The following is a 17,032-nucleotide window of genomic DNA, read 5'->3' on the forward strand; positions in this document are numbered from 1 at the left end:
GATACAGACACATACTTTGACTAAACCGTCATTCCTATCTCTGATACAGACACATACTTTGTGTAAACCGTCATTCCTATCTCTGATACAGACACATACTTTGTGTAAACCGTCATTCCTATCTCTGATACAGACACATACTTTGTGTAAACCGTCATTCCCATCTCTGATACCGACACATACTTTGACTAAACCGTCATTCCTATCTCTGATACAGACACATACTTTGTGTAAACCGTCATTCCTATCTCTGATACAGACACATACTTTGTGTAAACCGTCATTCCTATCTCTGATACAGACACATACTTTGTGTAAACCGTCATTCCTATCTCTGATATAGACACATACTTTGTCTAAACCGTCATTCCTATCTCTGATACAGACACATACTTTGTGTAAACCGTCATTCCTATCTCCGATACAGACACATACTTTGTGTAAACCGTCATTCCTATCTCCGATACAGACACATACTTTGTGTAAACCGTCATTCCTATCTCCGATACAGACACATACTTTGTGTAAACCGTCATTCCTATCTCTGATACAGACACATACTTTGTGTAAACCGTCATTCCTATCTCTCATATAGACACATACTTTGTGTAAACCGTCATTCCTATCTCTGATACAGACACATACTTCAGGTACTTTCATCGCTGTAACAACTGCTTTTCTTGTCATTATCAGTAAAGACTAGAGTGTATTCGAGTACAAAAGTTTTCTTTCTTTGTTTGTACTGATATATAAAGCTCTAAACTGGTTGAGTTGTGCCCACTACGCATATTGTAAGTTGGTTTTAGCGTTATAAATTTTCAAACTTACTGCTGAGAGGGATAGGGTAGGGCGATAGAAAGAAAGAAAACTGAAACATACACATTCTTACAAGAAGGTGTTTCAGGTTGTGCAGTAAGTCGTTTTTTTGAAAACACGTGCTCAGAGGAAACAGACCACGTGTTCATCAGTAACTTCTGGACTGTGCAAGGCCACCTATAGTCATGATTTTAATTAATGATTTTAATATAAATACCTGAATATCACGCAGAACATTAAATTATTCCCCACCCTCGCTGCAGATCGGATCCTAATCGTGACGTCCCTGACACGTGCAGACGGGATTTCAGATCAATTTCACAGGTAGCACTGGTTAGGTTACCTCGCGAGATGTGAAAGTAGCCACAGTCAGTACACTAAATAGTCATTAAGCATGGGATAGAATTCTAACAAGGGCCCGACCTCTAAGAAAACGACTTAATTCAGCTAGATTAAGGGCCTTCCCACAGTCCATAAGGTGCTCGGTAAAGACGACCTTCGGTCCTGTGCCCAACCCAGGTTGATCCAAGGCGCCTTCACTCCCAGTTATACACAAGCAGTCGTGAGAACCGCCTAGAGATAATATTTATTTAACCAAAATAATCTAATATTGCATCACGATACTGAGTATATCTGACACAGGTTTCGATATCCTATACTTCCTCCTCTAACCAACACCCGATCACATCCGCCCACTCTGACGGTGTGGCACGACTTTGGCGTTGCAAAATGACCGATGCCATTTAATAAATAAACGGACTCCTCCTTAAACTATCAAACACGTCGCAACACGTGCTTCAGGATAGAACGTTAACAGTCACGCGAGCGTAGTGGGTGATAGTCGGTTTGTGACAAACTTTATCTTTACGTAACTTCAAGATGAACACTTTAAAGGTAAGGATACTATTTATCTGAGAAAAATCACATGTATATGTGGTGTGTATGTCCCCTTGTGTTTGTGTATACTTTGATTAGGTTTTGACGTCGGTTTTCTGTATAATAATTCAATACGATGAAACGGTGTTTGTTACAGCTGTTTGAAACGTTTAAACCGAATGATTGAAATCTCTGCAGCTGGAAAGGTAATCTTATTTATAGGAACAACGTGCACAGAAACGTACGACAGGAATCACGTGCGTGAAGCTCTTTAGAACTCCAATTCATCATCTCGTAAATAGGTTACAGTTTAAGCGCCTTAACCCGTGTGGTTCTACGAACATGACTCAAGTTATCTCTAATAGCAGAATACTCGTTACTGTAATGTGACAATACCTGTGATAAAAAAGGAATCGTATTTATAGGTCATCTTCAGATGACCTAATGAAGCACACTCTTAGTGCTTGTTTGTTTTGCTTTTTTTGAATTTCATGCAAAGCTACTCTAGGGCTATCTCCGCTGGCCGTCCCTAATTTAGCAGTGTAAGACCAGAGGGAAGGAAGCTAGTCATCACCACCCATCGCCAAATTTTGGGCTACTCTTTCACCAACGAATAGTGGGATTGACCGTCACATTATCACGCCCTTACGGCTGAAAACGGGATTCGAACCCACGATCCTCGGATTACGAGTCGAACGCCTTAACACGCTTGGCCATGCCGGGCCCACTCTTAGTGCAAGTAGGGCTAACATAATAGGATCTGTAGAGTCGTGGTGTGATGGGGTTAACATGATAGGATCTGTAGAGTCGTGTTGTAAGTGGGGTTAACATAATAGGATCTGTAGAGTCGTGCTGTAAGTAGGGTAAACATTACAGGATTTATGTGCACATATAATTTACTTGGTGCATCGGGACACTGTTTTCCCACTTCGCTTCTATTTACACAGTTGTGCTACTACACATCGTTTTATCACTTCATAACTACGCTACGCTAATTTACTGCTATAATACTTCTTCATTGTTCTAATTTCTAACCCCCCTCCGCGGTGTGGATTCCTTTCCTGGTGAGGGACCTCCCAAATAAGGTTCTGTTCTTTCAGTTTACCTCTTCTGAGATCCACCCACGTGTTTGCCGTGCGTGGTGACCCCGTGAAGAGGAGAAGAGGATCCTGGTGTTGAGGGGTCCAACCCTAACACACCACTTTATTCTTCAATTCCTGTAGACGGGCGGCCTTGGGGGTGCCACCTCCCCAGGGATAATCGGCTGATTCACTTGAACTAGAGTTAACCAAGTACCACTGTTGGACGTTCTAACGGACGTTGTGGACATTGTATCTCATGCTGGTGTTTGGGTATAGTGCTCACGAAATCCTGATGTTGCTGCAATGTCCTTGTTTGGCATTGTAGTGCGTACCCTCGTAGGGCTCCATGGTGGGTTGGGTCAGCGGGCACTGAAATATTCTTCCTTTATTATGGATCAACCAAATAAAAATAAAGTAATGATAATAAGAGTCCACAGGTAAACGACCACATCTTGATGATTCTGAGCAGCAATCTTCAACATCTGTAACACCTGTTGTACCTGATTTTTTAAAACTACATTCTTTATCAAAGAAATCTTTAGAGCAAATTTTTCACGTTTTTATTCAGAAGGAACTGAGAAGACTTGCTAGCTCTCCAAAATCAGTCTAAAAGCTTCGATCTGGTGACATATTGGTGGAAACATCCACATCCAAACACAGTGAACTCCTATTGCATTCAAAGGCGATTAGGAATATACCTATTGAGGTTACACCTCATGCTACTTTGAACTCATCACAAGGAGTTATTGTTGAGAGGGGCTTGAAGAACATCCTGAGTCAGAGATTCTCGCTCATGGTATTTCTACAGTGAGGTGTATCTCCACACGCAAAGATGGAATTATGATGCTGACCAGTATCCTCATTTTAACATTTACATCACCACGTCCACATGCTACCATTAAGGTAGTTTTTTTAAATTGCAAAGTAATCTCAGATGTTTCCAATGTCAGCAGTTTGGTCACTCAAATACATCATGTCGCGACTCCTTGGCCTGTGCTCGTTACGGTGGCAAGGACAATGATGCTTATGAGTGTGAAATAGACCCTCATTGTGTTAACTGTGGTGGATCTCACCCATTTTACTTTCGTTACCTAGGTAAATGAAAGAAAAAAGGTACAGCGTTTGAAAATGGTTCACAACATTTCTTACCCCGAGGCTCGAAAGTTCATCTCAGTCGTTTGCTGCTGCACTTAGTTCCACTGCTACAGTAGGAGTGCAGACAGATCTCTCCATGTGTCCGATCATCACTCCATCTCAGACGTTTACTGCTGCACTTCGTTGCAGACAGATCTCTCCATGTGTCCGATCATCACTCTATCTCAGTCGTTTGCTGCTGTACTTCGTTGCAGACAGATCTCTCCATGTGTCTGATCATCACTCCATCTCAGACGTTTACTGCTGCACTTCGTTGCAGACAGATCTCTCCATGTGTCCGATCATCACTCTATCTCAGACGTTTGCTGCTGTACTTCGTTGCAGACAGATCTCTCCATGTGTCCGATCATCACTCCATCTAAGTCGTTTACTGCTGCACTTCGTTGCAGACAAATCTCTCCATGTGTCCGATCATCACTCCATCTCAGACGTTTACTGCTACACTTCATTGCAGACAGATCTCTCCATGTGTCCGATCATCACTCCATCTCAGACGTTTACTGCTGCACTTCGATGCAGACAGATCTCTCCATGTATCCGAAAGAATCGTTCTAAAACCATATTAAAAGACGTTTGACCTCATGATTAAGAAAGTTGATGAATCGACTTTAACACCCATCTCTGTCCCTTACATACATTCCGACAAACCCCAAGATCCACATCCTTTGGTTCTGGGTACAGGTATTTCCTCGGGTATATTTTCGTCTACCGTCCCAAGATGCAAAATGATTATTTGTTCACGTCCTCAGTCACTGGGATCCTCTTTCCACAACAAAGACTTGCCGAATCGACCCAAGGCAGGATCCATGGATGTCGATAGACCTTTCTCGAATAAAGAAAATAGACACGGTCGTAAAGAGAAGAACTCTTTACCCAATTCGCCTACACATAAATAAAAATAGGCACTTTGATATAATGGAACTGTCGAGGTTTACACTCTAATCTGAATGACATCAAAACACTGATTGCTTCCTACCATCCTGTATGTCTTTCCTTACAGGAAACATTTCTGAAACCTGTCGATACAGTCACCTTTCGGCAGTTTTCTTTGTACATAAATCACATATTGTGTGATTGACGAGAGCACGGATGGGTGGCGCTGCTAGTCTAGTAGCATGTGCTCACCCTGTCTTTGACACTTGACACACCCTTGAAGGCCGTAGCTATCGGTGTTTCTTTGGATTGTGCCATCACTGTTTGTTCTCTCTACCTGTCTCCTGGAGAGACCTATGATCAATCAGAACTGGATGCTCTCATTGAGCAGTTACTGTCTCCCTTTTTAATCCTAGGAGATTTTCATGGTCTTAGTCCTCTCTGGGAAAGTGCTGATATTGATAAGAGGGGTCGCTCTATAGAGCAGTATGTTCTCTGATAACAACCTTTATTTTCTCAATACTGGTTCTTCTACTTATTTTCATGCACCTAGTCAGTCCTTTACTGCTGTTGATTTCTCAATTTGTTCCACTTCATTATTTTCCCATTTTTCATGTAGGATTAACAATAATTCATGAGGCAGTGATAATTTTCCTATACTTTTGAGAGAGATTGGTCGTGGTCGATGCCGCGCGACCCACCTGCCCTGGTGGAAGCTGGATCAGGCAGTCTAGCCCACTTTCACTGTTCTCACAGAACTCGATCCTCCCATCAACAGACGACTGTGTGGCAGCAGTAACTGACTGTATTATACAAGCAGCTGCTTAATGTATTACTGAAACCTTGACACGTTTTCCACTATATTCTCGTCCGTGGTGAAATCCTGCCTGCCACATGGCACGGAAGACTCAAAAACGGGCCTGGGATACTTTCCATAGGTATCCCACACTCTCAAACTGATTCGCTTTCCAGCAGGCCCGTGCACATGCTCGGTGGGTAAGACGTCAAAACCAGAAGAAATCTTGGATTAACTTCACAACTGGCATATCTTCCACCACTAGTTCCAAAGTCATATGGGACAAGATTCGAAACGTCGGTGGGCAATATAATTCTGTCCCCATCTCGATCTTGCTCTCTGATGGCCAGAAAGTAGCTGATTACCCAGAGCATCTCCGATACTCGAGGTAAAAGCTTTTCCCGGGTATCTAGAACTTTTGCTTCTTCCTCCACTTTCTTAGCCATCAAGACTCGGGCAGAGCAATCACCTCTTTCCTTTTGAGCTGATCATCTCTATGATTATAATTGTCTCTTTACACTAGTGGAACTCAAATTGGCCCTTCGTCGGTCTGGCAGTAAGTACATCGGATGGACCTGATGATGTACACTATGACATGCTGCGCCATCTATCTCCTGCTTCTCTTGCTATTCTTCTGATTGTTTTAACCGGATGTGGCACTAGAATGTTTTCCTGATGCCTAGTGTCCAGGCTATTGTTCTACCTTTCTATAAGCCTGGGAAGGATTCCAAGATTCCTTCAAACTACCGTCCAATTGCTTTGACGAGCTGTCTCTGTAAGACCTTAGAGAGGATGGTTAATGCTCGTCTTGTTTAGTTCCTCGAATCAAACAACCACCTCTCGACCACCCAGTGTAGGCTCTGACGACAGTGCTCCACCACGGACCACTTGATTCGAGTTGAAACGTTAATCAGAGAAGACTTTCTCAAACGACAACATCTTTTATCAATATTCTTTGACACTACATAATGCGACATGGAAGTATGGCATTTTGCGAGACTTCCATTTACATGGGTTGCGTGGTAATTTGCCCATTTCAAATTAAAATGTTTTAAAGGACAGAAGATTCTAAGTTCGTGTTTGTTCAACACTTTCCCGTTCTTTTCTTCAGGAACTTGGAGTCCCTCATGGCTGTGTTTTGAGTGTCACACTTTTCAGTATAAAGATTAATGCTATCACTGAACAACTCCCTCTTACTGTTGCAAACGAGGTCTATTTCGACAACTTTCACATCTCATGTCAGTCGTCGAACATGAGGTATATTGAACGGCAGCTACAGACTGCCCTCAATTGTTTACTGAAGTGAATCACAGTAAACTCTCTCTAAAACCGTTTCATGCACTTCTGCCGCCAACGGGGTGTTCACCCTGATCCTGAACTCCGTATCAGTGAAGTTGTGCTGCCTGTGGTCCCTGAAACTAAGTTCTCGGGGCTTATCTTTGACCGTAAGTTGACCTTTATACCACACATCAAGCAGCTACGGGTCAAGTATACAAGAGCAGTAAACATCCTCCGTGTCCTCTCTTCCACCACTTTGTGGAGTGGATCAGTGTTCTATGCTAAAGATATATCGTGCTCTTATTCGATCAAAACTTGACTATGGATCACTGGTCTATGGTTCTGCCAGACCATCGGCCCTAAAGACACTGGACTTCAGTTATCATCAAGGACTTCGGCTCTGTACTGGGGTTTTCCACACTTCCCCAGTTCAGAGCTCATACATAGTCTCATGAACCTTCTTTGCACTTAAGCTGTTTGCAATTGTCTTTACCGTATGCTTCGAAACTTCTTTCCTTACCAAAGCATCCCACCTGGGGTTGTGTTTTCCTTCCTCGATGGGCCATACTTTTTCAGACCAGACCGTCTGCCATTGCTCCTTTTGGCCTTAGTGTCCAGGCACAGTTGGATGAATTGGTTCTGTCCTTAAATATCATTGCTGTATTCACTTGTCAGCCCATCCCACCACGGCTTATTACAGTCACCAAATGTGACTTTTATTTAAGTCATCTGAAAAAATCAGACACTCCCTATTGGAAATATTGTCTGTTATTTGCTGAACATCTTTTGAACCATTCTTATTTATACGGATGATTCAAAATCAGGTGACTGTGTGGGCTCTGCCATGGTTTGTTGTGGTTCAGTGGTTGCACACAAAATCCCCTCTACAGCTTCTGTGTTGACTGCTGAACTGTATGCCATTTCTCTTCCCTGGATCACATAGCAGCTAAGCAGTACTCAAACTGCACTATTTAAACTGACTTGCTTAGTTTTCTATTGGTCCTGGAATCGCTTCACGTTGTTCTCATCCTGTTCTCACCGATATTCAAAACCGACTAGGCCATTTCTCTTTACCATCTACTTCTATCCAGTTTTTCTGGATACCAGGCCACGTTGGTTTTGACGGGAACGGGCTCGCCGACACCGCAGCTAAATCTATCTGCTCTGGCACTATCACCACTGTGCCTGTTCCATACCTGGACTATGGTCCTGTATTCAAGGCTCGGCTCCGTACCAGCTGGAACTCGACTTTAAGTGAGCAACGTGAAAACAAGCTTTTCCAAATAAAACCCTATATTGGACTTTGGCCGTCTTGTTACCGAAAGGATTGGAAGGAGGAAGTTGTTCTAACTGGACTACACATTGGTCACAGTTTTTTAACTCATTGTTTTTTTTTATCTGGGACTGATGCAGCAATGTGTGGTCAGTGTGATACTCAGGCCACAATAAGCCACATTTTATTGTCTTGCTGTCGTTACGACTCTCAACGACGACACCATTTTAAATTATTTTGTCTCAAGGTTTATCCATAACATTAGACAGTGTTTTTGGTGATGGTGACACTGTCTATCTTACAAATGTTTTTAGTTTTTAAAGGCTATTAATGTTTCTCATGCTATTTAAGTTTTTAATTTATAAATTAGACCTTTTTTAATGTGATTCCCTTTTAAGAATCAAAGTACATTTGAAATAATAAAACGGTCATAACGTCAAATAACTCAGAACCAGGACTGGAAAAGCCAACTTCAGGTGACTGATGGTGGTTTTTCTACTTATCTGTTAGTTATCCTGGTGAGTTATGATAATTACAGTTATGCTAAAGAAAGTCCTTTGCAACTTGTATTACTGGGATTTTTCTCTTACTGCTGTAAACTAGATGTAAAAATTGGATTTAACGTAATTTTTGTTTCAAATTCAAAAACTAAACTTTATTTCGTTTTACCTAGATTTCTTTTATGAATTTTAATAATTTTACTTTAATTTTAATTTTTTACTGGATGTTTGGCGCAGACAGCTTAGTTTTTGTACAATAAAACTACAAACCAACCAAATAAATAATAGTAAAACCCTTCCTCTTCTCCTCAGTAGACAGATGTGGTATATCTTAACTACTGGTCAACATGTATTAATGTGGTATATCTTAACTACTGGTCAACATGTATTGTTGTGGTATATTTTAACTACTGGTCAACATGTATTAATGTGGTATATTTTAACTACTGGTCAACATGTATTAATGTGGTATATTTTAACTACTGGTCAACATGTATTAATGTGGTATATCTTAACTATTGGTCAACATGTTTTGTTGTGGTATATCTTAACTATTGGTCAACATGTTTTGTTGCCGTATATTTAAACTACTGGTCAACATGTTTTGTTGCCGTATATTTTAACTATTGGTCAACATGTATTAATGTGGTATATCTTAACTATTGGTCAACATGTTTTGCTGCCGTATATTTAAACTACTGGTCAACATGTTTTGTTGCCGTATATCTTAACTACTGGTCAACATGTATTAATGTGGTATATCTTAACTATTGGTCAACATGTATTAATGTGGTATATCTTAACTATTGGTCAACATGTTTTGCTGCCGTATATTTAAACTACTGGTCAACATGTTTTGTTGCCGTATATCTTAACTACTGGTCAACATGTATTAATGTGGTATATCTTAACTATTGGTCAACATGTTTTGTTGCCGTATATTTTAACAACTGGTCGAAATATACCAGTATTATATAAAAATAATGTTATTAGTGTACACAGGTTTTCCAAGAAGTCTGATCAAAAAGTTCTAACACTTCACTTTTATTGCAAAGAATAACGTACAAACATCAGTATTATATGTTATATCATTCAATAATATCCCCAGCTCATAATACATCAGTATTATATGTTATATCATTCAATGTAGTCTCCTTCGGCTGATACACACTTGTTCCAACATTCCTCCCAAGCAATGCTGGAAGACTCTAACTGTTATGTGACTAAGTTCTGTTTTCACATTGTTACTGATTGTTGAAATGCCATCAAATATTTTTCCTTTCAACTTACTTTTGACTTTTGGTTGCATAAAAAAAACATACAATGACTGATCGTGAGAATCGTGGTGCGTGGTATTACAGTAGTGGTATTACAGGAGAGGTATTACAGGAGTGGTATTACAGGAGAGGTATTACAGGACTGGTATTACAGGAGTGGTATTACAGGAGTGGTATTACAGGTATTACAGGACTGGTGTTACAGGAGTGGTATTACAGGACAGGAGTGGTATTACAGTGGTATTACAGTATTACAGGACTGGTGTTACAGGAGTGGCATTACAGGAGAGGTATTACAGGACTGGTGTTACAGGAGTGGTATTACAGAAGTGGTATTACAGGAGAGATATTACAGGAATGTTTTATTTTTCTGCCAACAGTTTTACAGAAGTAGTGTTACAGGAGTGGCATTACAGAACAGACACATCAGCATGTTGTCATGATGAAGGAACCAGTGACATGATCAACTTTGATTTTTTTATTACAGGAATTTTACATCTGAGCGACCGTCTCAGCATATTACTGGACGATGTCGACGGTCGACCAAGAACGTGGGTCATCTTTTACTGATTCCCGGCCATCTTGGAAGTGTTTTATCCACTGATAAACAACATCCTTACTTAATCAGTCATCACCAAAGGCAGTTCTTAACATTTTGAGGATTTCTGTTCCTCCTTTACCATTCTTTAGACAGAACACGATACAAACGTGTTTTTTTCGCACAAAACTTGATACAAACATGTTGTTCTTCTTTTCTGTCCAGTTATATTACGACAGGAACAAGATAAACGTCTGTCTTTGAACAAGTTTTTCATAACACAAATATAAGGTCTGGAGAAATGGCTTTGTGGGATAGATCACTATTTATACTTTGTAGACACCTCAGTGAAGCTCATGTCCTCTGTACTGGTACCTATAAGAAGTTGTTGATCAGATCTCGTACATCAATCTTCCAGTTGTAGCCATGTTGCATAAAATTCTGATATCAGTATATATATACATACACACAAACGTTTCAGTTTAGTTATGTTATTTTGAAATAATACCATTACACATACAAACACAAAGTTTTACAAGTGTTTAGACCGAACAAAAACACACTGTTTCACCGCACTAAACGTGTTTAAACCCGACGGAAACGCACTGTTTCACAGCACTACATGTGTTTCAACCCGACAGAAACGCACTGTTTCAACCCAGTCGAAATATTTATTTTTCTTTATTTTTCTCTCCGTGAGTTTGCTCCGTCGAGACGCAAATAGTTTTAAAAAGTGAAACCATGACAAACTATTAGTGTACATGAAATGAAACAGCACACAGGACTTGTTTATTACGAGTTTCTTTGAATGTCGATCGGACGTTTCTTTTCGTCAAGTTTTCAAGGTATAGGAACGTTTCCAAATAACAGGCATTATTTGTAATTCCCCTTAGCATCATGCTATGACACATTCTGTAGTTTTTCAGGTAGTAATTACACAGAAGTAGATTTGTTAGTAGTGATAACTAAAACTTCCCGGATAAAACGGTTGATGGAACATGTAAATTATTCACTTCTATTTCTGTATCTAAACAGAATAAAATCATCTAAGAACCATTGACTCTCTGTTACATTCGTGACTTTAATAATTCCTTAATAGTTTATATATAGTACTTGCACATAGTATGATGAGCAATAAAAAGTAAATTTAATGTGACGGTCAATCCCACTATTCGTTGGTGAAAAAGTAGCCCAAGAGTTGTCGGTGGGTGGTGATGACTAGCTGCCTTCCCTCTTGTCTTACACTGCTAAATTAGGGATGGCTGGCACAGATAGCCCTCGAGTAGCTTTGCGTGAAATTCGAAAACAAACAAACAAAGTCAGGTCGTGCGTCATGACTGCGTATCGTTTTGCGAATTAACCTGTAACTGTGTACCTTTTAAACAGGTGTGTTCAAACTATATTACCAAAAACTAATTTAAACAAATTATATTGTTGATGTTCTATAAATTGACGATTATCATACAATGATGCATGTTTGGGTGGGTTACTCAAGTGTTATGATTATTGGTGAAAAAATATCCAAATGTTCACGTACCATTATATCTCTATTAAATTCATTTTATTTGAAAATTATAGTAAAGTACCGTCAGTATGACCCACCTGGTGGTGGGATAGTAAAACTGTGTTTGTAAAGTACTGTCAGTTAGATTCACCTGGTGGTGGGATGGTAAAACTGGCTTTGTAAAGTACTGTCAGTATGACCCACCTGGTGGTGGGATGGTAAAATTGTCTTTGTAAAGAGTACTGTTAATATGATTCACCTGGTGGTGGGATGGTAAAAACTGTCTATCGTAATAATAAGGCAAAGAAAGAAGCCTAAAATTGAAAACCAATTTATAATAAAATGAATTTGGAATAAAATGAATTTGGAACATAGATTCACGTTCATGAACTGTACCGTTTTACACTCCAGGCACATTCAGTCTATAATCTTCTATAGCAACACTACCTGCTCTGTCTACGATATCTCTAAAACAAAATAATTTAAATATGACGTCACATTATGACGTCAAGTTATTTGGCAGACTATAGGTTCTTAGTTACCTAAAGATTACTGGTACTGAAGGGCTTCCTGTAATTTCGTTTCAAAGGTTGATGCAACAGAACTGCTTGGTAGAGCACACAGCCTGGGAACTTGATTATAAGGAAGTCTTCTACATTCGTAATTTGGGAATTTTTTATGTAGCTAACTTTATCTGGCTTGTTTAGTTTTCTTGTATTTTGGTTATATTAGATGTTTAGTAATCCGAATTAAGTTCGCGTTGTTTTAACCAAACGTTGTGTAAACCGGATTGATACACTTTAGGGTGAGGCCTGTATGTGTAAACTAGATTGATACACTTTAGGATGAGGCCTGTATGTGTAAACTGGTTTGATACACTTTAGGGTGAAACCTGTATGTGTAAACTGGATTGATACACTTTAGGGAGAGGCCTGTATATGTAAACCGGACTGATAAACTTCAGGGAGAGGCCTGTATGTGCAAACCGGGCCGACAAACTTCAGGGAGAAGCCTGTATGTGCAAACCGGGCCGACAAACTTCAGGGAGAGGCCTGTATGTGTAAACCGGACTGATAAACTTCAGGGAGAGGTCTGTATATGTAAACCGGACTGATAAACTTCAGGGAGATGCCTGTATATGTAAACCGGACTGATAAACTTCAGGGAGAGGCCTGTATATGTAAACCGAACTGATAAACTTCAGGGAGAGGTCTGTATATGTAAACCGGACTGATAAACTTCAGGGAGAGGCCTGTATATGTAAACCGGACTGATAAACTTCAGGGAGAGGTCTGTATATGTAAACCGGACTGATAAACTTCAGGGAGATGCCTGTATATGTAAACCGGACTGATAAACTTCAGGGAGAGGTCTGTATATGTAAACCGGTCTGATAAACTTCAGGGAGAGGCCTGTATGTGCAAACCGGACTGATAAACTTCAGGGAGAGGCCTGTATGTGCAAACCGGGCCGACAAACTTCAGGGAGAGGCCTGTATGTGTAAACCGGACTGATAAACTTCAGGGAGAGGCCTGTATGTGTAAACCGGACTGATAAACTTCAGGGAGAGGCCTGTATATGTAAACCGGACTGATAAACTTTAGGGAGAGGCCTGTATATGTAAACCGGACTGATAAACTTCAGGGAGAGGCCTATATATGTAAAACCGGACTGATAAACTTCAGGGAGAGGCCTGTATATGTAAACCGGACTGATAAACTTCAGGGAGAGGTCTGTACATGTAAACGGAACTGATAAGCTTTAGGGAGGGGCCTGTATATGTAAATCTGATTTCATCGCTCTGTATTCCAGCTTTCAGGGCAATGATTCCTGATGTTATGTTCACAAACCCATTTGTGGTTTCAGTGAGAAAATAGGGAGCTGTCAAACATTTAATAGCTTTTTCAAACTAGAGATAAACCCAAAGTTAAAATGTATTTTAATTAAACATATCCAGATTATAAACGTGTATTATACACGTGTAAAAGGCAAATATTGATCTTGTCTGGCATTTTGTTGAAGACATTTACAGATTTTAAACGTTAAAGAAACAGTTTGAGAAGCTCCACAGTGTCGTGTATGGAGTTATATATATCCATGATTACAAAGAATCTCTAGTATGTTTAGAGTGAGGTCTAGGTGGCCATCCTTACAAGGAATCTCTGACGTCTTCAACTTGGACTCCTGATGTCCACTCTTATAAAGAAACCCTCACATATTCGACAGTTTCCTCATCCGGACCCAATTGGACGTTTTTCAAACGACGAAGAAATGAGGTGTAGAAGGATTCTAATATTCATTGGTTGTTTTCTTTTCACCCTCAATACGTCATCTGCACTGTTGGGCTACGTAACATAGCAAAGATTCATGTCCATTATCTTTAAGTGCAAGTTACAAATTTCACTAAATGATTCGCTGTTAAGTGAGCCTTGAAAAATGTATCATCCTTATTTCGGTTTTAGCTGAACTTGCATACGTTGAAAGAAATAGCTTTCTACGCTTGTTGTGTGAGAGCAAACCCAGAAACCCAGCTTCCTTGGATGTTTGAGGTATTTAAAAAGAATATTTGCTTGAAATAACAAATAAGAAATTTATTTTCCTTTCCTTTTGGCTGAAATTTTACAGTCAATCAAATGTCAGTCTGAAGTACTACCCACTGGGAGGAGGCTGTTACGTAAACAGTTCTCTTATATAAAACCTTTTCATAAATACGAGAAGTCATGACAAAGTAGCGACAGAGAAACGGAAATCTGCAAGATGTAACCACGTGAAACGTGGAAGATGCACGTTTTATTAAAAATTGTTTATTTTATTTTGTTTCAGAAAGATACGTGTCAAAATAATTTTATGAAGAGCAGCTCAACATTTGGATGTGACAAGTTATAACTTGAAGACGGAGCTCGAGACTTACACGCAGTCTACAAACAACTCATCGGGACATCCCCCCAGATACTTGTTTGTAGATAACACGATATTCTCTTATTTGTTAACTTGGTTTGTGTCATACCTTTTGGTATTTCTGTGGGAGTCATGCCAACAGTGCGAACTAGAACGTAATACACGTATTTCGCAATTTCTGATTAGAGTAAATGGAATATTATCTTTGAATGATATATACGGTCTGGAAGCTGTTTCTTTACACATGTTCTCTCAACAACAACTACATCACACGAACATGTGTGTCAACACACATGTACTTATGCATCAAGCTCTTTGAGCAACGTAATTTGTGGCGTTGTATGAGATACACATTTACGTTTCCAGGGGCGTGTCGGGAAGATATCAGCCCCCTTCAACAGACTTCATTCAATTTTTAATTGTTTTTAATCGCAGGATTTTTATTGAATGGCAAATAAAAATATCCTTTTAATTTCTTCAGTTAGCAATGCAAGTAAATAATTCTGGAAACATCGAAATATTTGGTTGTTTGTTTTTGAATTTCGCGCAAAGCTACTCGAGGGCTATCTGGGCTAGCCTTCCCTAGTATAACAGTGTAAGACTAGAGGGAAGGCAGCTAGTCATCACCACCTACTGCCAACTCTTGGGCTACTCTTTTACCAACGAATAGTGGGATTCGCCATCATATAACAACGCCCCCACGGCTGAAAAGACGAGCATGTTTGGCGCGACGGGGATTCGAACCCACGATCCTCAGATTACGAGTCGCACGCCTTAACACGATTGGCCATGCCGGGCCAACATCGAAAGAAAAATGTCACACTTGGTCATTATTAGTTTGTAACTACGTTTGGTGTTTGACACAAATTCTCATGTTAGTTACTGGTTAGATTTAACGGTCAGGTATAAAGTGGGAAAATCGTAAGTGTGTCTTCATGACCTAAAATATTACAAGTATCGTCTCTCCTGCCGGGGCCGGCATGGCCAAGCGTGTTAAGGCGTGCGACTCGTAATCTGAGGATCGTGGGTTCGAATCCCCGTCGCGCCAAACATGCTCGCCCTTTCAGCCGTGGGGGCGTTATACAGTGACGGTCATTCCCACTATTCGTTGGTAAAAGAGTAACCCAAGAGTTGGAGGTGGGTGGTGATGACTAGCTGCCTTCCCTCTAGTCTTACACTGCTAAATTAGGGAAGGCTAGCGCAGATAGCCCTCGAGTAGCTTTGTTCGAAATTCAAAAAACCAAACATGTTTGCCCTTTCAGCCGTGGGGCGTTATAATGTGACGCTCAATCCCACTATTCGTTGGTAAAGGAGTAGCCCAAGAGTTGGCGGTGGGTGGTGATGACCAGCTGCCTTCCCTCTAGTCTTACACTACTAAATTAGGGACGGATAGCACAGATAGCCCTTGAGTAGCTTTGTACGAAATTCAAAAACAAACAAACAAACTCCCTGCCGGTGTATTGAACTTGTTGCACCAACAAACGTTATATAATAACAATTAAGTCTTTCTTCTTCTCCACTTTGTATTAAATTAATATCTAGACACATCTTACAAAAGCAAGATCAAAGCACGAATGTGGCACCACCTCGTGGTAAACAAAGATATTTCGGTCAAGTTTTTTCACATTTTATAAATATACGTATTTGAAAGCCCTCCAGTGGCTCAGCGGTACGTCTGCGTACTTACAACGCTAAAATCTAGGTTTCGATACCAATGGTGGACAGATCCCAAATATAGCCCATTGTGTAGCTTTGTGCTTAATTCAAAACGACAACAACAACGTATTTGAAAAAAAAAAAATGTTTATACAAAAATTTCAATACCTTAGATTGATATACATTACAGGGTCTTAAAGCGTACCGTTAGGTTGGCCTTGAAACATGTTAGACTGATGTATGATACAGGCCTTCCAACGTTCCGTTATGCTGGTTGTGAAACACGTTAGAAAGGTATACGACACTGGCCTTTCAACGTTCTCTTATGTTGGCTCATACCGTCAAAGATAAAATTTTAACGGTTGCACTCAACAGTAGACACAAAATAACGTCATATACGAAGTTAATTGGGCCACTACGTCTAGTAGCACAACAGCAAGTTTGTAGACTTATGAAGTTAAAAATTTGTTTTTCATGCCTACTGTGGGCAGAATACAGTAAACCCTTTGT

General features: G+C 40.1%; 1 protein-coding gene across 1 annotated transcript in view; it reads left to right on the plus strand.

Annotated features, from left to right (window-relative positions):
• The first annotated feature begins 1,500 nt into the window (after window positions 1-1,500).
• Window positions 1,501-17,032, plus strand: part of LOC143256174 (protein spaetzle 3-like) — a 48,076-nt gene continuing 32,544 nt past the window's right edge. Inside the window, exon 1 of the mRNA XM_076513034.1 lies at window positions 1,501-1,710. Coding sequence (XP_076369149.1) covers window positions 1,696-1,710 — 15 coding nt within the window. The 5' untranslated portion in view covers window positions 1,501-1,695. The remainder of the gene's footprint in view (window positions 1,711-17,032) is intronic.

Source organism: Tachypleus tridentatus, chromosome 7 (genome assembly GCF_004210375.1).
Source record: "Tachypleus tridentatus isolate NWPU-2018 chromosome 7, ASM421037v1, whole genome shotgun sequence".
In the NCBI taxonomy this organism is placed as follows: Eukaryota; Metazoa; Arthropoda; class Merostomata; order Xiphosura; family Limulidae; genus Tachypleus; species Tachypleus tridentatus.